At 46.4% G+C, this 24,274-nt stretch overlaps 1 protein-coding gene and 1 long non-coding RNA gene across 2 annotated transcripts in view; one reads left to right on the top strand and one right to left on the bottom strand.

Annotated features, from left to right (window-relative positions):
- LOC135368496 (uncharacterized) overlaps positions 1 to 24,274 on the bottom strand; it is a 90,916-nt gene that overhangs the window by 51,572 nt on the left and 15,070 nt on the right. The gene's annotated exons all lie outside the window — the stretch shown is intronic.
- LOC135368493 (acyl-CoA Delta-9 desaturase-like) lies at positions 393 to 14,005 on the top strand. Its single transcript, XM_064601825.1, has 5 exons — positions 393 to 512; positions 10,011 to 10,216; positions 11,111 to 11,241; positions 12,396 to 12,601; positions 13,312 to 14,005. Exons 2-5 carry the CDS (start codon positions 10,051 to 10,053, stop codon positions 13,757 to 13,759), a joined length of 951 nt encoding a protein of 316 aa, XP_064457895.1. The 5' UTR covers positions 393 to 512; positions 10,011 to 10,050; the 3' UTR covers positions 13,760 to 14,005.

Below are 24,274 nucleotides of genomic sequence, written 5' to 3'. Positions count from 1 at the left end.
TAGCAGACGACGCGGCATTCAGTTTCGGTTTGACACCAATGTCGCGTCCGTGCTTATCTACAGTCTTTTTGTGTAAGCAGTAACGATAAATTTCACATGAGACTAACATGCTTTTGTGATACTACCCTACTTCAGCGATACTAATCCACTTCATGTAGAGACGTGTCCCGCGAAAGTGATTTTGAGATACACCGTGTGAGCCGCCATCTGATCGTCTGCTTCGCTTCCCCTTCTCAACGGTGAGAACGGCAGTAGGAAGTGACGTAACCGGATCTTTCCACCGCCACTCTCGTCTCCAATCAGAAAGCTGCCGGGTCTATCACGTGATAGCTTTCCTTTTCTTCTTCTCTCTCTTCACCGGCGGGTCAGTCTAGTGCCGCGTGATTTTTATCCATTCTTTTTGGATTAACGCCAATAGTGAGCCACAGCTGAAGGAGTATAACTGTCGTGCCACCGCGGACCACACTGACAGTCGACACTCTGGATACCTACCGCCAGCGCAGCAATCTCAGGCGAGTTAACTCTTGATGCTTTACTACGTTGCGAAGGGTATCAATGGAGATGCGGCTGCCTTTTCACTGCCGGTTTGGATTATGTGTGCGAATGCCATTGAGATGGTGAAGCTGCCCTTGTGGGCACAGTGTCTGTGTTGGGTTCGTCTCCATCAGTGAGGTCATGGGGACGACGGCACGTATCCTTAAATCAAACGTGCCTATTGCGTATGGAAGTGACTGAAACATCATTCTCTAACCGCTTCGGCGCAAATCGCTCGCCTCGCTTGTCAGTTGGGAACAGCGAACACTACCAGTGAAATGCTTTTATTCACTGGTATCAATGTAAGTTTACATTGCCTGTGTGATGCGTCGTGCAAAGCTGTTCCATGGAATGCTGCTATCGGCGAAGCAGTTCTTCGCCGCGTTGCCTTGTGTCACTGACCGTAGTGCACCTCTTTCGTGCCGGAAAGGTATGAATGCAGTGCCGAGGCATAGCGATGAGGTGTCCATGTGGCATTAGCAGGAAAAGTTTTCGACACGTGTGGATGTCTCTCACTTTCAGACCCATTTGCCCGTTTGTGACTCCTATTAATGCATGGCTTAGCGTTGGCTGATGCAATTAGCTCATATCCCACCTCCTATGGGGCTGTGCAACGGGGGACGAAAGTTATGGGGCAAGGTTGAAAAGTAAGCTGGTTTGAAGTTTCGTGGGTGAAGGGATACGAGATTCATAAACCAGAACATTGCATCAGGATGCACTAGTTGCCGATTCGGTTAAATTACTTTGAACACGGTACGCGTCATCGTCATGATATGTTAGCCAATCCCCTGAACCGGTCACCCCCCCCCCCCCCCCCCCCATTTTCGCATGACTTGCATGGATAGCGTTGTTTGCATAGAGTAATGCCACAAGACCTTGCTGCAGTGTTCCATTACGTCTCTGCATCATTGAATGGAGGATGCCTTCATTGGCGGATACAGTCACCAGGTGCACAGAAAAGATGTACAGGTGTAAAAGGCTGCGGACAAATCGTAGCTTTTTTTTGGCTTCGCCTTTCCTTTTTCTTTTTTTCCCCGAATGCCGTTCCAGTAACTTAGCCTGCAGTTGTGATGCTTCCTTTATGTAGTGGCGTCCCCGGGACACTCGTGTGAATTTATGAACGGGTACATGTCACATCTTTGGAGCTTGAAGGACAACGAAGGGGAGCTGCATGCCGTTGATACCGGCAGCGGCTTGTATGCCTGAAATAGCTGCACTCTGCATGACTTTCCTTCTGTCTTTGTCTTTTCTACCGTGTCAGACGTGTAGCCAGGATGTTATGTTTACTCACGTCAGCAGCAGCAATTTCACTGTCAGCTTATAACCGTTCGTCTACCGCATGGTTGATCCACAAGCTAACCGGCAGATATACAGGTAGGAGCCTCGTCCACATCCATCGAAAGTAGAAACGGCTAAAATGAGGCTATAAAAGCGAGAACCATATGGAAGATACTGCTTCTGCCGGAACAGGTGGATAAGTTATTCAGTCATCTTAAGCTGTTTCCAATACGCTTTTCTGGCATGCACGACTGGCCCTTAATTGTGTGGACGCAAAGAGATTATGAATTTTGCTTCCACACGTCGTTCATCGTCTATTCCAGTAGTTCTACGCGTTGAGGACGATTGGAAATGGTGGGGAACCCATTGGGTGTGTGTTGGGGGGGATATCACTGTGACAACCAGGAGCGAATCCAGGATTTTTTTAGGGGGATCCAGCCTTGACCAGCATGGTAGATACACGATCTAGGTAAACTAAACACTATGTGAAGACAAAAATTGAGGAGGGGGTCAGGACATCATGACCCCCCCCCCCCCTCTAGATCTGCTCCTGGTGACAACCGTATAAATGAATACTATTAATTACCTGCGTGAAATGTGCCTGTTTTATCATTACACGCCGAAGAAAGACCGAACCGAAGTGTTGCATCACTTCATATTTCATTTTTGCGGGGCTCTTTGTGGTCACGAAACTTGGATATGACGATGGGTAAGCACAACCATGCGGTTCCCACTGGTTCCCACAATACGCAACGCAGGTGACGCATGGCTCGGGAAGAGGGAAAGGAGGTCGGGATGCGTAGCAGTGATGCGCTGCGCCGGTAGCGTCGACTAACCTTGTGCAAATTTCTCCCCCCTACAACGCGCCACCCTTGAGTCACAGCCGAACGGGAACACGCGATGCAGTCCAGCCATTAAAAAGAAAGTATACCGGCCTAATTGACGAGCGAGGGCTTCGTGGACGCCCATTTGAGAATCAAGGGTCTATTTTATTCATTTACATATTACGCAATGTTGCGTAACCATTGCACGACATGAGGTATGACCGTATGGCCACCGAAGGGAAAAAGATAAATGCACATAATTTGTACATCTAGACACAATACACATTGCTTGTATTTCTCTCTCTCTCTCTCTCTCTTTGTTTTTTTCCCTCTCTCTCACGCTCATGCACAGAGAACCATATGGAAGATACTGCTTCTGCCGGAACAGGTAGATAAGTTATTCAGTCATCTTGAGCTGTTTCTAATACGCTTTTCTTGCATGCACGACTGGCCCTTAATTGTGTGGACGCAAAGGGATTATGAATTTTGCTTCCACACGTCGTTCATCGTCTATTCCAGTAGTTCTACGCGTTGAGGACGAGTGGAAAGGACCGTGGATGCCCAATAGGAAGAGGGAGTGACTGAGAATGGAATCATCTGGTTGGGTAGCGGCAAATCATTCGAGAATCGTTCTCAAAAAGTGGATCCGATAACGTTCTAAGTGTGCATCCTACCAACATACCACATCAACGCGGTGCCTCGGTTCTTGTACTGTTTCTATAGGCGTACCTCTATGCAATTCATTTTCTTTTTCATACACGCACACAAATACTGCACGCAGAAAAAGAAGATTTCTTTCATTAGCACTCCTCAAGTACTCACTCTCACTGCAACGTTCGCGATAAAGGTTTGAAGTGTCTTCTTCGACGCCCTGTATGCTCTTCTAAGGCGGTGCTTCAAAACTTGGAGTGTCATGTCCACAAGAACGCCGACGTACGTCAGTCCTATTGCATACTTCAGAGGGCAGTGAGAGACATTAATGCTGCGACCACGTCATAATCTACTGCTCCTATAGGAGCTCCGTCGGCATCTGATAAGGGCTCCGCATAACGGCCCACGAGATCAGCATCGGTGACTGGAGGGATGAAATTTGAATCTTGAGAAAGGGCAAAGGTGGGTACATGACCATAGCAGACGACAGCAACGGCAGACGACAGTTGTACGGCTTACAGCGCATGCGCATGTTGGTTATTATTAGTAGTATTTATAATTTTTGCAATAACGCAATTTCTGTGGGATATGCACTGCTTCTACAGAAATCCAAAAGCAGGTAGCATAATTCCTTGAGTCTGAGGAGGATCCTGTTCTGTGTCGTCTTCGTCCCACATCTGAAGCAGACCAGTCGACCCGTCGCCTTGCTTCCTTCTGCTCCAATAGAGGTGCTGCGCTGATTTTACGTCACACTACGCCAGGAAAATCACGGGGGAAATACGCGGAAATCTCAAAAGAAATATTTTGCGCAACGCTCCTGAAGGTAGCGTGTCCGTACCACGCTGTTAAAAAGTATATGTTTGAGGCGCTTCCCACAAAAGGGGGGTAGTAAATGACACCTTCCCTGTGTGATCGTCCGTTATATCGTGGAAATACGGTAGGCTTAGTCGCCTGCAAGCAGTGAACGTTCAGATTGGCGGCCCCACGGATCGCTTCCTATTTTGACCTGCAGAGTACAGTTTTCCTCTCTTTTCCCTCGCCTTTGATGACGTCATTTCTTCTTCTTTCATAGTGATATTATATCACATTAGCGTTCTAGGCTGCTTCGAGATGGTTTTTCCAGACCATCGCCTTCTACAGAGACAACACCTCATAATTGCACGGGCAGTGTTCCAGGATGTATAGTCAATTCAATTGGTGATATCGCCAAGTAGTGGCGGCGCAGGAGATCCAACCCGGGCCCTTCTGATCTCTTGTACACATACACATAGACCTCGCATGATATACGCCCCAAGGTCATGTCAAAGGGAACAAACCCCTATCTTTTTACTCGGAAGAGTACTTTCGATGCTTTACGTAAACTCCAAACACTTTGCCGCCTCCAGCAGGTTCCAGACTATAGTCAACAAATTAGATATGTAGCGCAGAGGAGAAGGTACAGAGCAGAGACATGTCTGGCAACATTGTAATAATAGCCCCATTATCACGATAACTGCGGTGATCACCTTGAAGCGATGCACTTCTTGCGACGCGTCAAGCATATAAGTTATGGAGCGCCGGTAACCTCTTTCTGTTGACCTCGATAGAAGGGACACACGGGCAAAAAGTGAGAGTGGACGCGTCTGATTAATTGAAATCAGCTGATTCGTGACGTAAGAATGACGTTCGTGCCGTTATTTCGCTGTCGTGGACGCCTGGCAAGATTGTAGTTGTAAACGGGAGTCTCTGTTGATTGCTGGCACGTCTGCAGCTGTGTTTAGGGAAGTGAAGTTCATGTTTGGTTGCATGAAATACCCTTATTTATTTTCTTGCATTGGGCCTTTCCTGGCAGTGCTCTGTATTATTTGGCGCTTGTCTTCTCGATAATCATTTATAATCATCTCAAAAAGGGCACCAGGGTAGACCCCGATACCTACTGCGATGCAATATCTCATTGGTCAATATTCATTTCCATTATGGGTCTCATTCTGTACACGCCATTGTATTTAATTTGATAACAAAGCACGTCACGTATAGGCCTGCTTCAGATTGCTGTGTTTTCTTTTACGTTTTACTTGTACAGGTCTCGACAAAAGTTTACGGAACACTGGAGTGGTGTACATAGTACAAGTCGTCTGAGCGACACGGTGGCTGCAAAAACAGGAGCAGATAGACTTACAAACAGGTGACCGGGTACCCGACGCACCTCTCAGTAAGTGCGTCCACTCCCGTTCGCCGCTAGGGTGTCGCCGAGATCAAGAAATACGTCGCTCTGGTGTTCCGTAAACTTTTCTCGGGATCTGTACTACGTTTCGAGGAACTTGAAGCGATTGCTTTCGCCTGCATGGGAGCTACCGTGTCTCCTTTTGTGGGTGGTTCGATCTGATGCTTGGGGAAATACGTAGGTAGTCACGAGTATGTGTTAGTAGCCGTGACTCATGAGAGCATATTGTTTGCTTTTTGTTTTTGTTTACTGGCTCTGCGTTCTTGGAAGGTATACTAGTGCATGTATTGCGATGTTACAACTGCATCTCATTCGTGGTTTTCTCGACTGGAATTTCAAGTTCCTTATTGCTAGCTTTATTGAATATTGAGCATTCTCAGAAGCATTTAACAGAGCAACCATTTCAGGATCCGCATTCAACAGGAACATGTTCAACATTCTACAACTGATGCCCTGTGCATATTAGATGAGGGTGAAAAAATCCTGTGAAACCTGTTTGCCTGTTGCGCTGAAAAGCTTCATGGCGCAAGCAACAGCAATAAGAAACAAACTTCGAGTCTATGAACTCAGGCACAAATATAAGGTTTATTTTCTGCAGCATTCTGCCTCCCGGAGTGTCGAAATAAGGCTTAAAGAAACACGTTTGGTTGCACAATACTTATAGGAACACTGTTGGACTGTTGAAAATTCGTTCGTAAGGATGAGTGTCAGCATTTAGCGAACTGTTTACTGTACGATGTGGAATTCGCGAAGGAGAAAAATCCGTACAGTGTTTTAGCTTGAAAGAACGGAAGGATTATTCCAAGCCCTTCAGTTGCACGTGATCCCACTCCATCACTGCGGCAATGGCAAATGAAAACATGTTCCGCCAAATACCAGATCGATGTCCGACACCAGCGTTAACCGTCACGCTGCAGCGCAAAGGAGGAATGTTCGATCTGGCGAAGGAAGCTTCGGAAGTGTCGTCTGCTTTCAAAATGGGCCGCTGCGGACGTGTACCGTGACCTCGTTCGTTTGCATGTCACCCCATATCACGCCCTAGTGCGAGTGAAAGTCGTTTGAAAGCGGACGATACCCTGGAGGCGTGGATGAGACGTAAAAATTCCGTGACGGAAACATTCTGAATGGCGGTCCAACTGCCTTTGCCTCGGAAACGTGGTTATAAGACCGTGGACTTCACATATATATATATGATATGGAAAGGGCACAGCGTGACGAACTCTCTTCTTGTAATGGTTTCTTATGCTCCAACTGGATAATGTCGTGAGATTCGGCAGACGTCGAACACTCGGTGCGCTTACAATGAAACAGTTTAGGTTTAGGTTGTGCCTTGTCCCCTTTGAATCGGGGCAGTTTCCCTGTCGGGATCCACCGGCACTAAAATAAAAGAAGAAAGAACAAAAAAATACAAATGACTTAGACTCGCTAAGTAGGTCCGTTGGGTGGTCTTGCGCGAAGAGCAATGTGGTGGCCGCCAGGGGCCTTACCCCAGCTCTTCCAGAGTGCTCTCTCCTTTCAGGAAATTTTGGAATGCTTTACCGCAGCTCTCTCCGTGCCGAAATCTATGTCGTCCTTGACATACAAAACGAAAGGCATCCGTACGGTCTTGCTGACCGCTGATGAAATAGGCGTGCGTTCATATTTTTGCGGCCTACGAAGTTTTTTTGCGAACGGACGCTCATCTCGGCAACGATATCTCCGTCGAGAGCATGGTCTCGCGAGACACGCTCACGCGATTTGTATTTTATCATGAGGCCATTTAGAAGTGACCTTGGAGAGAGAGCGGTCGTCGTCCGACACGCCGTCTGCTCCGGTGGTGTGATAGCAGACACCGGCGGAACAATCAACTCGCACTTCGCTTCTGAAGCAGAAGACAAAAACCCGTCTGCTGGATGAATGGGTGCAGGAGAGTGTTGGCTTTTCAAATTCTAGTCTTTTCTGACCGCGCGTTTCCGGTGTCAGTGTCGATGGTCCCTCCTACCCTCCCACCATATCCAAACCGTAAAATATACTGTGCTCCGAAAGAAACTCTGATCCTCATGCTGTGGTTTTTCCGATTTCAAAAACTCCGCCGTAAGAGGGGGGACTTCCGAGCGTCGTCATTTTCTTTCCATACAGATGCAATCTCTCTCTCTCTTCGATAGCTTCTCATTCCCGTTCTGTAAACTCCGCTCAAGTGACGAAAGCTAATCGTGCGCATATTTCTGGGGCTGCCTTTGCCGAACTGGCTCGTGGCTTTTGAACTTGAAGAATACCCGTAAGATGATGACACCCGGAGACGGATTTTCCCAGCATTCCCGTAACACCCCCAAAGATGTCACAACATGTATTTGTTGTTCCAGCCTCAGAACATCAGTTCTCTCACCCCTCCTCCCCTCAAACACCTGCCAACAGCGCCCAAAAAGTCGTCAGATACGCGCGTGTCACCCCTACCTCCACTACGGAATTCCAACCCCCCTGAGATAAAAATCCTGCCCAAATCCGTGCCCAGAGATACCCACTTTAGTTCACATCCGTAACAATGAACCAGGAATAAACCCGACGTGATCCAAATAGGCCCCAAACCACACATGATCAACGTGAGTGCCGCAAGTGTGCACCCCCTACAACTACCCGATGCCGGCGGCTAAATATGAAGCTGACCTTGTGCGCTCAACAAAACCTCGGTCGATGGCTGCAGATAAGCGGGCGCAGACGTTTCTTATGATTACTGCGTCTGCGATATGTATTTTGCCCATGTCTCCCACTGTCCGTGTTTACTGTGATGCAAGAGTGGGAAATGACCATTTGACACAAGAATTTCTTTGTTGTCACTATCTTTTCCGAATAAATATTACTTTTGACGAATTTGTGAACGCATTCTGCGTCAGGATGAATGCGGACGCGCAAATGGTAGACTCCATTCGCGACTATTCATCAGTTTCCACAGCGTATGTATAGTGTAGCCATTGGAAAGGAGAGGCTGCGGTCATGCAGGATACAATTAATGCATCGAGCAATATTTGACTGTCTCCACGAGTAATCGGACGCTATGCAAGAAGAGGTACATCAAGATCGTTCCCCGCGTAATACCATGTGCGTCTATTTGCGGAAGGGGAAATCCCTCATTGGAAATTTCCCAGCTGCAGTACAGACTCTAGTACCGACCTCTCGGACTCTCTCTCTCTCTTTCGGTAGTCTCGGAGACTGCCTGTTGACCCTGCTTTCAGGATGGTAGCCAGAAAAATATTTCGGGGCAGGGGGACTTTACAGGGGGGCGGATGATTTCTCCCTTATTTTTGTGCCTCGATTACTTTCTATGAACCCCCTCCAAAAAACAAAACAAAAAGAGAACGAGCGAAAGAAACGGGAAGCTTTGTGAAAGTGAGGCTGCCCACGTCGAAGAACAATTTCCCACGTCTACCACGCGCAACTCTACTACACTGTCAAAGAGAAGAGTAGAGCTACAGCAGATTAATTACCCTTCCATAAAAAGAAGTAGGAAGGTGTTTAGAACATCAAGAAGCCACACAGAAGTGATAGCGAAATCATAAGCGGAATTGTTGGACAATGTCGCCGAAAGTGGTAAGCAGGATATGCGTGCCTGGCGGAAGGCGTCCAGACCGCAGGGATACCACCGGAATCGCGCACCTGCTACGCGTCACTGCACGCAATACTTAGCCACTTAGCTAGCAGGCTTCGCCGCTGCGACGCCAGTCACGTGACCAGAGTGCTCTCTCTCCCTCCCTCCCTCCCCTCCCGCTCCCTCCCCTCCCGCTCCCCACCTCTGTGCTGAACTGGTTGAACTGCTGAACCCACCAAAACGAAGCTCTCGCGCTCGGCTGTCGGCATGCGCATGTAGTTCGACGCAGACCTAGCCCTGGAGCACGTGGCCGTGGCCTACCGATATCCCGAATCCAATGAAATTTAATTGTTTCGTTTTTGACGGTGCCAGGTGTTCCGTGTCGCGAAAGAGGTTTTAAAATGGGTTCCTAGGTGTGCTTCGCGGTACGTTCATGAAATAACCTCCTCTGCACGCCAACGCTCCCATTTCTCCCCTTGAGTTTGCGATCGTAATTTTACTTTTTCCTTTTTTTATAGCTTTATTAGCTTTATTCCAACATACAGGGTGTTTTTTTTTATCCGCAGCATATCCGCAGCAAAAGAGCTGCGAGAGCACCGTGAATGTTCATGGCCATAGTTGCTGAAGCTGATGATTGTTTAATTAAAAATTAAAGCTAAATAAAAAATATTAAATTATCTCATTAGGGGCTATCGGGCAAAGTGAGATAGCAGATTGGGAGACACTCGATTTGAATGGCTTTTTGAAAAATTGAATGGCTTTCAACTACGATCATAGTTGAAAGCAATTCAATTTTAAAAAATGCAAAACTTGGCGATGGATATTTCAAAGTGCGTGCTCGTTTCAAGATTTTTAAAGAAGCATCCAAGTTAACGAGCCTTCAGAAAAGCATACGGTTTCTGCAGGTTTTTGCCATTCACTTTACAGTTCCTCTAACGCCTCTTTCTCTCTTCTGCAGGTTTTAAATTCCGTTACCTGAACAGAGAAACTGCATCACCATGACGTCGCAGTCGGTGACCCAGACATTGACAAAGACTGCTCCGAAGCAAGTCCCCACAAAGATCGTATGGCGGAATGTCATCCTAATGGGATACCTTCACCTCGCATCAATCTATGGTTTTTACCTCATCTTTACTGCAGCTATGTGGCAGACAATCCTTGCTGGTAAGTCTACCTATGATATGCTGCAGGACTGTGGCATAATAAATCTTAATGGTAATATAATATTGACATGTATATATCCTTATATTATTGATTTTTAATAATATTTTAATTGAATATTTAATAATTCAGATTGTTTGGTAGTAAGGATGGCTTCATAGCTGCTTGCCTGCCTTCTTCCTTAGTCTTCTCCCAGGAAGAACTAGACACGGACAGGCACTATTCATGTCTGTCCGTGTCTAGTTCTTTCTGTCCCGGTCTTGTCGCACTTATAACTGTGGTTGATTCTTACCAACGTGCTGAATCCATTTCGTTACTGCCTTCTCAGATGCCTAGGTGCAGCACAAACCCAATTTCCTTTTGCACGTGTTGTTACCCTTTCATACAAACTGCAGTAGAATAAAAGCTGCTGGCTTTACCAGCATAACTATTGGTTAATATTAAGCATTGGCACACGTGCATATTTTATGAGAAATTATTTACTTGTTCTTCTACTTTGACACACTATCATGGGAACATGACACAGTGTTTCAAAGTGCAACACAGAAGCCCAAAAATTTTGAAGTGGTCTGACTGACTTCCAAATAAAACAAGTCATTCTCAGTGCTAAAACAGGTGACACAGCAGTTAATGTTCAAAACAGCAGTGTAAAGAGTGTTTTCCTTGGTCTCTAAATAGATTCAAAGGAATTTGCAATAACTGAAATGTCAGTCATGCAGTTTTACATTTGGTAGAGGTGCCGTACAACGTTATATCAGAGGTGGCTGTGTTGTTTGGAGACTTTAGTGCTCTTGTTCGTGATCTCGTACGTAGTTTCACCAAACGTTTATAAAACATGTTTCTTGATACAGTACAATGGCAAACAGCAATAATTTTTCTGATGCTTTGTCTTTTCAGCTTACATCCTGTACACTCTTTCTGGATTGGGCATAACAGCTGGTTCCCACCGTCTGTGGGCACACCGTTCTTACAAAGCCAAACTTCCGTACCGTATCATGGTGATGATCTTCCAGTCAATGGCATTCCAGGTTGGTTCACTGCTTTTGAAAATGTTGTCTAGTACTGAACACCTCAGAGAACATAAGACATTGTACTTTTGAATGTGTTAAATATTTTTACACAAAATATAATTACTGAGTGCCAAAAGAATAATAGGTTGCATTTTTGAAAATCAATCCATGGTTCCCGCCACTGCCTGGACAGATTCTGCAACGAGAAGCCGGTGCTACCAAAACTTGCTACAAGCCCCTAGTCCAACTTTTTAGTGCCAGTAAAAATGTGACTAGCTAGAAAATATATGGTACAGAGTTAGTTTTACTAGTAAATATCGAAAAGTGCAGCTTACAACTATGCTGTTGTCACCTACTTTTTTCATTGCAAAGAGGGGCAGTCATATCTGTGGCTCCTATAACATACATGGAAAAACAGGGAAAATGCATTTCTTGAGTTCATCTACAGTTGCGGCTTTGCTTTGTTTTGTTTTTCTTTTTTTTTCTTGGACCCCACTTCCTGTCTGCAGCAGCATATTAATCGGGCATCACAATGCTGGAAGTCAAAAGGAAAATGTCCCTTTTGGTCAGACGCCAAATAATCACTTTATTCCAACCAATGCAAACAAATATCATTCCACCAAGTTTCTGCTGAGAAAATCGCAGCAGGATTTAATTGCACATCTTTCTTTGGAGCCATGTAGTGTCTTTGCTAGCAGGGTCCTTCTGCATGCCACATATACATGATTCTTCTTCGTATTTTTCATACTATATACAATTGGAATCTCATTTCGATGGAAGGTCCTGTGATGAAAAACAAGGTGTACGTGCAAACTGCATTCTCGTGACCTAGAACACGAAACTTTGCTTTCAGTGTCCTTCACTTTTTCCATGATATATGCTTGTCAGCATTCAAGCATGACCAGAGACATGTCCCTGCAGTTGACTTTTGTAAATATTTACGAGCTATGTAGAAAATATTCTGTTGCAGTATGTATTATCTTGTTTGTGGGACTCCAATACATGCTGGACCTTGTAATGCACTTGAACCACAGGTTTTGGGCTAGGAACTGCATATCTTGAGGAGCGAATAGCATGTTTAACACAGATAAAGTATATTACGCGATACCTTTTACTTGCTCAGGTCCTGTAACGTTTACTACAGCAGTGCTGTAAATGGACCTTTCTTACAGAATGATATCTTCGACTGGGCTCGTGACCACAGAGTCCACCACAAATTTTCGGAGACCCCTGCTGACCCTCATGATGCGACACGAGGATTCTTTTTCTCTCACATTGGCTGGCTGTTGGTTCGTAAGCATCCAGATGTGCTCGCCAAAGGGAAATCTATTGACCTCAGCGACCTGCTTGCAGACCCTGTTGTGCGATTCCAGAGGAAGTAAGCATCCCTTGTAATGCGCTCATGGATAAGGTTGCCACTTTTGTCTTGGGATTTGATTGGTTGTAAGCTGCATAACCCTTCGCCTGTTAAAAATTTTTGTGTAACATAATGAGAAATGTCTTTCCATCTATGCACAGTGGCTAGTCTGCCATGTGCCAGTGTTAATGAAGCTAACAAAATTGAAAGCAACTTTATTTTACACGCAGTAGCAATCGCCATATTTTGAACAACACAACAGTATACAGAATGTCAAATATCATGTAATGCTTGTTTTCCTGCAATTTATAAAATAATTGCGTGGTACGTGCACAGTACAGAGTGGCTTTATGGAGGTTTTAAATTGCTCTCTGCTTAAGCAATGGAAACTAGCTAGGGTACGCATTTCGTGGGCGAATGAGTTGTGGCAATCCCATCACGCGGAAACTGTCTCGGACAAATGCCATTAAATGTCTCCGTATAGCCCACATTACGACATTAAGACTTAACTCATTACGCACTTAATGTCATTTTTTGTTCCCGTGTGGCAGGGGTATAATTAACTCTGCTATATTTATTTGAACATTGATTTTCACTGCTGTGGCAGTTTCCTTCTTGTTCATGAAAGGTGTCACAGAAGCCCTGCTTGCAAGGGAGGTCACAATGAATGCATATGGCAGTGGACTTGAAGGCTTCACATGCAGCAACTTATTGTATTTCCTCTTTTACAGGTACTACCTGCCCTTGATGATTTCCATATGCTTTATCCTCCCAACCATCGGACCCTGGTACTTCTGGGGAGAAACCCTCTGGAATTCCTTCTTCGTTTGTGCCCTCACTCGCTACTGCTTCACCCTCAACATGACCTGGCTGGTGAACAGTGCTGCCCACATGTGGGGCACTCGGCCCTACGACGACACCATTAACCCACGGCAGAACCTCTTCACCATTGTGGGCGCCCACGGTGAGGGATTCCATAATTACCACCACACATTCCCTTGGGACTACCGCACCAGCGAGCTGGGCATGAAAATCAACACGACGACGGCGTTCATCAACTTCTTTGCTTGGCTCGGCCAAGTCTACGACAGAAAGACTGTGTCGCACAATGTAGTGACCCAGAGGATGCAGAGGACTGGCGACGGATCTCGAGGCATCACGGCCGGGGCTCGCGAATAGTAGGAACATGACGATGTATTCCATTTTAATTTCTCTCAGCCACCTTCCTAGGCATTTTTTTCAAAGGGGTCTAGAAGCATGGACAATGGGCATGAATGAGTTGTTGGAAAGAACGGCGGTTCTGCGTGAGAGGTTAGAAAAAAAAAATGTGAACTCTTAAAATGAGAATGGGAAGATTTTTGTTTCGTTGTATGTGCATCAGATGGTCTGCAAGCAGTAAAGAAGAAGAAAGAAATCTGTGGCCTATTCAAGGGTCTGTCTTGTGTAATGAGCACAGAAGTGCTGGAGGATAGAGGCGGAAGAACTGAGAAAATCATGAAAGCCATAAGAGACATAAGTACGATTGCAGAGGACTACAAATGTCCTAGGGTGTGACATGCTTGTAGGTGTGCACGTGCGCACAGTGTCAACGTGCTTTCAGACTCTCACGAGATTCGTGCGAACAAGTTTGTTCTTCACAATTTCACAATTCTGCCTATTTATTTATTCAATGCAATTCAGCGTGCGTACAAGTACACTGCCTTGCAAAGCAGCAACTAAAAAGTTACGAACTTTTGCCACGCAACGTGTACATAACTTGCGGTATATAATTGTCACGAAATGCAGCAATTTTGGTTGCTTTTCTGTGGGATTCAAAGATGGAGCAGCATGCAAGTGACGGGATCATTGATAGAATATGGTGGAGGGAACAACTCCGAAAACGTAAGTTGAATTCATAGCACAATTTGAGAGCAATGTAAACAGTTACGGTTAAAGCCCCTAGCTTTCCGCGATTCCGCGAAATCTCGTGGAATTGGCGATTCTTTGCGAAACAGGCTTTTTTTTTTCTGCAGAATTGCGCAGAAGTGGCATTTCTTGCACTTTCTTCTTTGTAATTTCGTGGGTTTTGAGGCCAATTTTTTTCGCGAACTGAAACAATACCTAAAAAAAATGTTGAAGCAAAAGGGACACGCTTAGTCAAATAAGACTCCCGCTAGAAGCACAGGCCGTGGCAGTGTTTATGTTGTGCAAGATTGCAAAACCAAATGTACACCACCACCAAATGTACCTGACGACAGTGAGCCAATCACAATCCTGAAGACGTGCAGCTGCTCAGTCACTCAGTGGCAGCATGCATCTAAGCAAGGAAACTGTGAGGGACTGTGCTGAGTTCAAGGACGCAGGCCTTTATGCAGATAGCACAATTATTTTCTGTTGATGTTGCGCAAAGTCTGTTGACAACCAACGCAAGTCAACGATCAAGCAAAAACAAGGGGAGCACGACATGGTGATATAGCCAATACGGCTGCGAAGAAGCAACGGACTCTGGAATCCATGGTCACAAACAATGAAGCCAAAAAAGATGTGGTAATGAAATTTCTAGAAGCCCTGATGCCGCTAATATTCCGTTAGAGAAGGTGGGTAATCAGAAAATCAGGAGTTTCCTGCAGACACGTGTCACAAACGAGCGGCTAAATTGCTCGTTCTGATTCGAGCAACAACTTTATTGCGAGATGATGAATGGGGAGCTTCATCGCCAGGGGCGGTACTCTACCCCGTTGCACCGATGTTTCGTATTGCACTTAGGTATTCCATCTTACGTGAAAAGTACAAATAAATTAAATTCTTTGTTTATCCCTTGTACAGTTGTAATCCCGCAGAAAAATCTTACGACTTTCTTGTCTTTAACCCGCGGATTTATAAATTCTGGTTCGCGGAAAAACTAACTTTCCACTGCAGGAACCTAGGGGCTTTATAGTTATGGTGCATCATAGAACTTCCACGCAAAAATTTCAGCTGCAATTAATATTTAAAATTTAAAAAATTCTGCCGGTGGCAGTAGATTCTCGAAGGGTTTGTCTTCTGAAAGTACCAAAAAGTGCAGCTGCTACACATCATTCAGTTAATTTAAGAAATGTTTGAGGTTCCAATGAATATCTAGAAGATTGTTTCAGTTCACAACGCATGAGGAATGTTTGCATCCTATTACACATATACGAGTGATTTCCTTTAACCCAGTAATGTTAAAGGCAACTGTGCAAGTGAACTGAGCAAAATGATGCTCACTGGGACATGATGTATAATACAAGGTCTTATATGCCCTTTTTGTAGGCATGGATGGGCCACCTTGTTTGTGAAAAAAGTAGGAAATAAATATGAAGTAGTCAGTCAGCATCTCTTAAAGCAGTTGTGCACATTCAATTAACGTGAGCATTAACACACTACACATCTTTGATATTAGTATTTTTGCTCTTACCACACATTTAACAAGATGCCTCAGTGTGTGCTTGGAAAGCACTGCACTTTACCTGTGTATTGTGCAGGACAAATAGGTAGAATATATACCGCATTAAAACACTTCCGTGTTTCCACGTGTAATTGTGTCTTCGAAATGGGAATGCGTCCTTCACTATGTCTTGCCTCAAATCCTCCAGTACTCATGGTCACTAAAGAACCTGTAGTCGTGTTCACGCTAAGAATTGCATTGCGTGTCGTTCTTTTTCTCCCTGTATTTAATCACTGGAAGCCAGCATAGTCTTTGAAATATCTGTAGAATTTCTTCTGGACCATATTTACTTTTGAGGAAGGTCATTTTCATATTAAATGTAATAAAAAAAATATATAAATAGTTCTACTTCAGGCACCAGAGATATGCCGCTCTTAGGTTGAACACGACTATATTAGTGTTCCACAAAATCATCTCTTTCAATGCTACTCCAACTCGGTTCCACATTGAACATTCTTCTTGAATTACATCTGAATTCTGTACACATACCATGTATGGTGCATAAATTGTTAGACACGATTCACATTTTTAGGTCTCTGAGCTGCACACAGCCCACCATGTCGTTTACTAGTTTTCCAATTTAGGATTTCACATCTTTATTTATTTTATACTTTTAATGACACTCTCGGGCTACACATATGGTTCGAAGTATTGACTCATCATGCCCAACAGGGTATTGAAGCGGTAAAGGGTGTGATGTAGAATTTGAGGGGAAACTAGGGTTCAGAAAAGCACATCAACATTTTTGGTGAGTACTACAGTCAAACTCCTTTACAACGAAACTCAGGGGACAGCAAAAAAAATTTGCAGTAAAGGTATTTTCGTTAAAAAGGATGTCTATTATTGGACCTACAGGCTCCAGCAGGACCGCAAAAAAAATTTGCTGTAGTGGTATTTTCGTTAAAAAGGTGTTCGCTATAAAGGAGTTTGACTGTACATGAAAATGTTAATTTAGTCTACAAACTCCTATCTTCGGCTTGGACTCCTGGAAAATCCAGAATGGTTTTGTCTTGAACCCAGATTTGTAGCATATTCTCTGATAATCTTAAGTATATTAGGCCTATCCCATATGCATATGAAATATAATGAAGGCAAAACTACAAAAACATTTTTTTTTGTTAAAATTGTTTTTAGTTTACAAGTCAGGGACACCAGAATATGGGGGCCAAGGGAGAGGTGAGCTCTGGCTGTAGGTGCATTGCCCCTCCCCCCATTTTATGCGTAGTGATCGGACAGGGTACCTGATATTCCGTTATCGAGGATTTGCATGTTCATCAGCATGAAGTTTGACTACTCCAGGTAACGGTTTTTACGTTAAAAGGTTACCTGGCATGAATATATTTACTAGTAGCATCACTACCCCTCTGACACGGAATTTATTCCAAACCTAAGTGTGGCTATATGTCTGATTCACCATGTGAATTAGATGTAGAGAAAGACTGGTCATTGCCTAAGGAACTGAATTCAGTAACGTGAAGCTGTTTTTCATAGCAGCACACTCGATAAAATTTTACACTGCATGCAGTGCGTGTCACTTTATTACATTTCATTTTAATACATTTCACTTTACTACTTAATTACTTTACTGCATTTAATTTAGTTTTCATTTATGTTTTGTATACGGAACGTTCTTGATCTACCAATCCTTTGAACGTCAGCTCCCCCCCCCCCCCGCTGTGGCGAGGGACTTCTGACGCTCCTGTATTCCATAATGTGAAAAGGCTTTGTCCACCAGATGGCTTGCACCCATGCCATACTCTCATCCCCGGTATTCAGACTTTCTCCCAGAGTATTGTTTCCCCTCAAAATCTTTCGGAGTTGCTGCCTATGGTATGCAAAGAAGCAGTGAAACATGTATCTCATATGTAATGCATATGATTACGTAGTACAATATGACAAGTAACTTCCGTCATGACAGCATATTACAAAAGGAGCTTCACATTGTAAACACAGAACAAAACAAAGAGTTATGAAATCAAGACAGTCATTTACACGTCCAGAACACACAGTGGCAACCTGCCTCTCTGAAAATAAAAGATTTGCACGTTTATGGGCATTGAAGACAAAAAAATGTCGCTCGTGTCCTTGACATGATGTGCAAGAAGCATAACTTTTGCCTCCAATATCTGAAGTCATGCACCTCACTTAATCGATGTATATAAAGGAACAAATGAGTAATCGCTTCAAATCTATGCATTTTTCAGTGTGTACAATCCAGCTGTCACTGATGCCTAGGTCAAAATACTCTCTATTCATGGAGCGATGTCTTCCCAGTGCAAATCCCGGTGAATTTTGGTGAATTACACTGCACATTTGAGAATGTTTGAAACTGTGAGAGGCATTTTTCATGTGATACAGGTGCGTAAACTAACTAAAGTTTGGACAACGGTTCCCTGTTAAAGTCAGCAGTTTGTTGAGCACTCTGGTATCAACTTTGTGGACGAGCTTACAGTGTGATGTGATATGTGCAGTAGACAGGTTTCAAACTGTTTTTTTTTTCCTCCTCAAACATGATGGATTTTTAATAAAAACATCAGTGTACCACTATTCGACTGGCAAACTGGTTATGAAGTGCTTATAATGTTGAGCGTAGCATTACACGTAGTGACACAGTATCCTTGGTATGAGGCAAGTATACTTTGGAATACTCTTACTGGAAGTACTTAAAGGGGCACTAAAATGCAAAAACAAATTCACGTCAAATTACGTTACACGCTATGTTAATTTCGAGCTTGTTATCATAATTCAAAACTTCCGATACGCTGGAGCTACAATTGTAATTATACAGGCCTCTTGCTTCGGCGCTAAGCAGTGAGCGTCGTTTCAACTCGTGCATCGGTGTTTTTAGTCCATGCTGCGCGTTGCGAAGCGGACTGGCATCGCTGTCCGAAGGACGTGAAGATAAATGTCGTCAGTAGAACATTCGCGAGAACTGTTGTGGGCTACAATTCAGTGGATCGGCATTGAAAAATGCTGCAGTGCGCATCATGCCGCGCATATAGAAACACTGCAATCGGACCCGTTCCAAATCCACACGGCCACGATAAGTATGCGCGCGCTTCTCCTGCTGTCTCATTGGATGCCGCCAATCTTTGCCTCCTGGGCATCTCATTCGTTGCCGCAAGCCTTTTCACCATCACCACCACCACCACCATTCGTTGCCGCCAAAGACGGCTCTGTTTTCTTTGCGTTTTTCTTTTAAAGGGTAACGCTGTGTGAACTAATTTCAAACGCGGACTTTCATTTCAGAGCAAGTTGTTCTTGCATTTTAGTGCCCCTTTAAAGGAACAGTTGCATCCGTCCCAGTCGATTTGGAAACCACTTAGTGTCGTATTATTCCTCCTGGACCACTGACCACGGTATCGAAAACCCCACGCGAAACAGTGGTGTAGTTTGACTGTTATTCCACGGAATACATGGTAAGAGCAGACGCCGGATGCTGAGAGTATTACGGAATTCCTCCTCTGGAAAAACGAGAGAACGTCACTCCCTAATGAGTTCCTTGGTTCAATGAGAGCGCGACCTTGAGAAAAGGAATGCCGCGGACGTGCGGGCGCGACTGGACGGCGCCCTTCCTCCTCCTCTGAGTGTCGCCCTCTCACTCCTCCGCTTAGTGATTGACGTCACGCCGAGGGAGCTTCTGCGGCCGCGGAAGCAGCGCTGATCTTTAAAATTAGTTTATTTTACGTCTAAGCACTTTTCAGACGAAAAAAAAAATAGCCGGGTATATTGTGGGCCGATGCCGAACGCAGTGGTATCAGGCTCATAGATTAATCTATAAATTATCTATAATCTATAATTAATTATCTCCCTTTAACTCAACTGAAAATGACTGCTGGTGAAACTTTCCTACATCGAACAGCAGCCGCAGCTACATCAACAGCATCCTAGTTGATGAGAGTGAAAAACTTCAGAGCATATTTGTTTAATCCTGTCCCACACACACACACACACAAAGAAAAACTCCCATTGGAGGGTGGGTTTATTTCTTACTTCTGGCATCACTTTTTCTGGCATACGTTTTTGGTGGATGTGGAAATTGTTTGACAATGCATCTCCTGATAGACTGTTCAACATGTTGTTAAGGAGAGAGAGAAAGAGAAGCACAGCCAGACTAGGCGTAGGCTAGAAGCCAAGAAGGAACTTTTAATTCAACCCGCGCTTTCCGCGCCCCCAGCTCATCTTCTTCCTCACAATATCCCCCCTGGGCGTGAGGATCTGCCATGTCCTCATGGCGAGTGGTACGTTTTTAGGCGCAGGATGTAGGCAGTGTGCAACGCTGGGGTACGACGGTCGGGAGGTGGAGAACAGGGCTCGATCTGGTAATTGACATCCGAAATGCGGCGTACCACTCTGTGGGGATAAGTGTTGCGGGGAAGGAGCCTCTCGGAGCGGCCGACACGGCATGTAGGTGTCCACAGCCACACGAGATCCCCGGGGTGTAAGTTACGGAACGATGTGAGGTGTTGTAACGAAGCGACTGGTCTTGTTGAGAGTCCAGCGTCCTGAAGCGCTCCCGTTGACGTACGTCTTCAGCGTTGCAGACGGCTTTTGGTCATCAGGCGGGTTGTCATCTAAACATTGCGGAAGAAGGCAATCCAGAAGGGAGAGCGAGTCATGGCCGTAAAGCGAATAGTAAGGCGAGAACCCAGTCGTTGCTTGACGCGCAGTGTTGTAGGCATAGGTAACATATAGGGCAGGACAACGTCCCAATTCCGATGATCGGCCGTTACGTACATTGAAATCATTTCAGCGCTCGTTCCATTAAGGACTTTTCCGTCCCGGAGGCGCAGGTTGACGGAGTCTGATGGGATGCGAGGTACCGGGAGCCCACCCGACTAGGCGTAGGCTAGAGGCCAAGAAGGAACGTTTAATTCAACGCGCGCTTCTTCTTCTTCTGCCAATGAGATAATGGCCGTGAGCCACTAAGGGAGATTGGCCAGGACAAAAGGGGCGAGAGATGTTTGTCTATGTTTGTGCAGTAATGATAGTAATGTGCTTTCCGCGCCAGCTCATCTTCTTCCTTGCTGTCTGGGTGTTTTCCCTGGGTTTCCTCAGACCCTGTGAAGCCGGCCCAGGACGCACGATCCCCCGCCCTGCGATTGTCGTGAAGTTGCCCGCAGGAGCATGGCCGACAACGGCAAGTTGTTCCATCATCACCACCACATCAGACGAAGTCGTAAGGACGACGGATGCGTGTCGAAGGGCAATGGCAAGGGTTTGTGGTACCTCTGCTTTGTGAAGAGCTTTGGTCGCGCCGAGAAGACAGGTACAGCAGACGAAGTCGACGGATGCGTATCGAAGAAGGGCACTGGCGTAGCCCGAGGGAGGTTGCGGGGATTCAAACCCCCCTCCCTCCGAAATCGTACCTTTGGTAGTGCATTTGGGAGAGGGAAACGAGGGGTAAATCCTCCTCCCCCATGTGATATCCTCATAGAACCAGTCTCGAAATATTTGTCGGGCTACGCCGCTGTCGAAGGGCGTCCTTCACGCATCTGTGTCGTCCTTCCAAAGCCCGTCAATCGCGCAGAGAAGAGAGACGGCAGACGAAGTCGTAAGGACGACGGATGCGTGTCGAAGGGCGATGTATGCAGGGGCTTGTGGTTGGTCTGCTTTGCAATGCGCGTCGATCGCGCTGAGAAAGGAGAGCAGACGAAGTCGGAAGGGCGACGGATGCGTGGCGAAGGGGGATGAAAGCAGGGGCTTCTTGCTGGTCTGCTTTGGAATGCGTGTCGATCGCGCTGAGAAGGGAGAGCAGACGAAGTCGGAAGGACGACGGATGCCTGGCGAAGGGCGACGAAAGCAGGGGCTTGTGGCTGGTCTGCTTTGCAATGCGCGTCGATCGCGCTGAGATAGGTGAGCAGACGAAGTCGGAAGGACGACGGATGCGCGTCGAAGGTAGATGAAAGCAGGGGCTTGTGGTTAGTCTGCTTTGCAATGCGCGTCGATCGCGCTGAGAAAGGAGAGCAGATGAAGTCGTAAGGACGACGGATGCGCGTCGAAGGGCGATGAAAGCAGGGGCTTGTGGTTAGTCTGCTTTGCAATGCGCGTCGATCGCGCTGAGAAAGGAGAGCAGACGAAGTCGGAAGGACGACGGATGCGCGTCGAAGGGCGATGAAAGCAGGGGCTTGTGGTTAGTCTGCTTTGGAATGCGCGTCGATCGCGCTGAGAAAGGAGAGCAGACGAAGTCGGAAGGACGACGGATGCGCGTCGAAGGGCGATGAAAGCAGGGGCTTGTGGTTAGTCTGCTTTGCAATGCGCGTCGATCGCGCTGAGAAAGGAGAGCAGACGAAGTCGGAAGGACGACGGACGCGCGTCGAAGGGCGATGAAAGCAGGGGCTTGTGGTTAGTCTGCTTTGCAATGCGCGTCGATCGCGCTGAGAAAGGAGAGCAGACGAAGTCGGAAGGACGACGGATGCGCGTCGAAGGACGATGAAAGCAGGGGCTTGTGGTTAGTCTGCTTTGCAATGCGCGTCGATCGCGCTGAGAAAGGAGAGCAGACGAAGTCGGAAGGACGACGGATGCGCATCGAAGGTAGATGAAAGCAGGGGCATGTGGTTAGTCTGCTTTGGAATGCGCGTCGATCGCGCTGAGAAAGGAGAGCAGACGAAGTCGGAAGGACGACGGATGCGCGTCGAAGGGCGATGAAAGCAGGGGCTTGTGGTTAGTCTGCTTTGCAATGCGCGTCGATCGCGCTGAGAAAGGAGAGCAGACGAAGTCGGAAGGACGACGGATGCGCGTCGAAGGACGATGAAAGCAGGGGCTTGTGGTTAGTCTGCTTTGCAATGCGCGTCGATCGCGCTGAGAAAGGAGAGCAGACGAAGTCGGAAGGACGACGGATGCGCATCGAAGGTAGATGAAAGCAGGGGCTTGTGGTTAGTCTGCTTTGCAATGCGCGTCGATCGCGCTGAGAAAGGAGAGCAGACGAAGTCGTAAGGACGACGGATGCGCGTCGAAGGGCGATGAAAGCAGGGGCTTGTGGTTAGTCTGCTTTGCAATGCGCGTCGATCGCGCTGAGAAAGGAGAGCAGACGAAGTCGTAAGGACGACGGATGCGCGTCGAAGGGCGATGAAAGCAGGGGTTTGTGGTACCTCTGCTTTGCGAAGAGCTTCGATCGCGCCGAGAAGACAGAGACAGCAAACGAAGTCGAAAGGACGGCGGATACGTATCGAAGGGGGGATACTGTTGCGAACCGCCGGATTGTAGCGAGGCCGATCCCCAACACCCTGGGCAGGAAAGTAGCCAGACACAAGGAGCACAACGAAACAGAAAGTGTATTCTCAGGAATGTATAATGAATGTGTATCCGCGGAACAGACCTCAATCTTCCCCTCGTGGTGCCTCAAAAATGGGCTGCTGCTTGGTCGGTAAAATGGCTGACGGATGGCAGGCGGACGAGTGAACGAAGGGCAAGATGGCTGGGCAAATGAGTTCGCATAGCCGGGCATAACAACACGTATCGAACGTAAAGTTGGGTTTTTTGGTCCGTCTTCTTCGCCCCCTCCGTCTTCATGCATGGAGACTGTGGAGAGTGTGCGATACAAGATATTTACAGCATTAAGCATAACCATCATTATGATGGCTGATTTGTCACTTCGCATAAACATATTCACGTTTATACCGTCACTACCCCCCCTGGTGCAGAACACATTCCACATATGAAGATGTCCATTTCTTTGATACATGATAGGCAACGCAAACCGCTTCCCAACTATTCGGCCGCGTACTCACATGCGGTACACATGCGCGGAAATCGGCTGCGGTTTCGGCGGCTCTCAAGACATCGACGCTGACGACACTGTCAACGTGTTGCAGACTGCGTGGGTAGCCGGAAGAAAACAAGAGCGTGACGCAATATCCGTTGACCACCTGATTGGACGAAGATGCGCGGCATGCCGCTAAAAATCGTGCATTGGGCGGTCGAGGAAAAGCGGATGCGGCTTCTCCCGCACTGCAGCAATAATTTTCAGCTCCCCATACGCGTTACCACGCGCTTTTGCCGCGTATGGTTACGCAGCCTTCGAGTGGCTCCGCGTGGTAGCTGTTTAGCATAATTCTGCGCTGCGTGCAGCACGTGTTGTTCAACGTACTACGTCATTTTTCTCTCTACGCGAAGGCGAAGCGGACGCGAAGAAGACTCCCCTCCCCCCATTACTCCCCCCTCACAGGACAAGAAGCCTGTCACAACCATTTGGATTAGAGGGTCGTGATTATGATGCAATTAATCCAGGGACGACGACGACGGTTTCC

Source organism: Ornithodoros turicata, chromosome 9, assembly GCF_037126465.1.
Source record: "Ornithodoros turicata isolate Travis chromosome 9, ASM3712646v1, whole genome shotgun sequence".
NCBI classification, from domain to species: Eukaryota; Metazoa; Arthropoda; class Arachnida; order Ixodida; family Argasidae; genus Ornithodoros; species Ornithodoros turicata.
Note: the sequence above shows the minus strand (reverse complement) of the source record. Positions and strands in the feature narration are given on the sequence as shown.

What these genes read in the sequence shown, in the direction of transcription:
- LOC135368493 (XM_064601825.1), top strand. Translation starts at nt 10,051, where the DNA reads ATGACGTCGCAGTCGGTGACCCAGACATTGACAAAGACTGCTCCGAAG. An exon ending in TCCAGTCAATGGCATTCCAG is followed by an intron (nt 11,242 to 12,395) that starts GTTGGTTCACTG and finishes CCTTTCTTACAG; the next exon opens with AATGATATCTTCGACTGGGC. An exon ending in GTTGTGCGATTCCAGAGGAA is followed by an intron (nt 12,602 to 13,311) that starts GTAAGCATCCCT and finishes CCTCTTTTACAG; the next exon opens with GTACTACCTGCCCTTGATGA.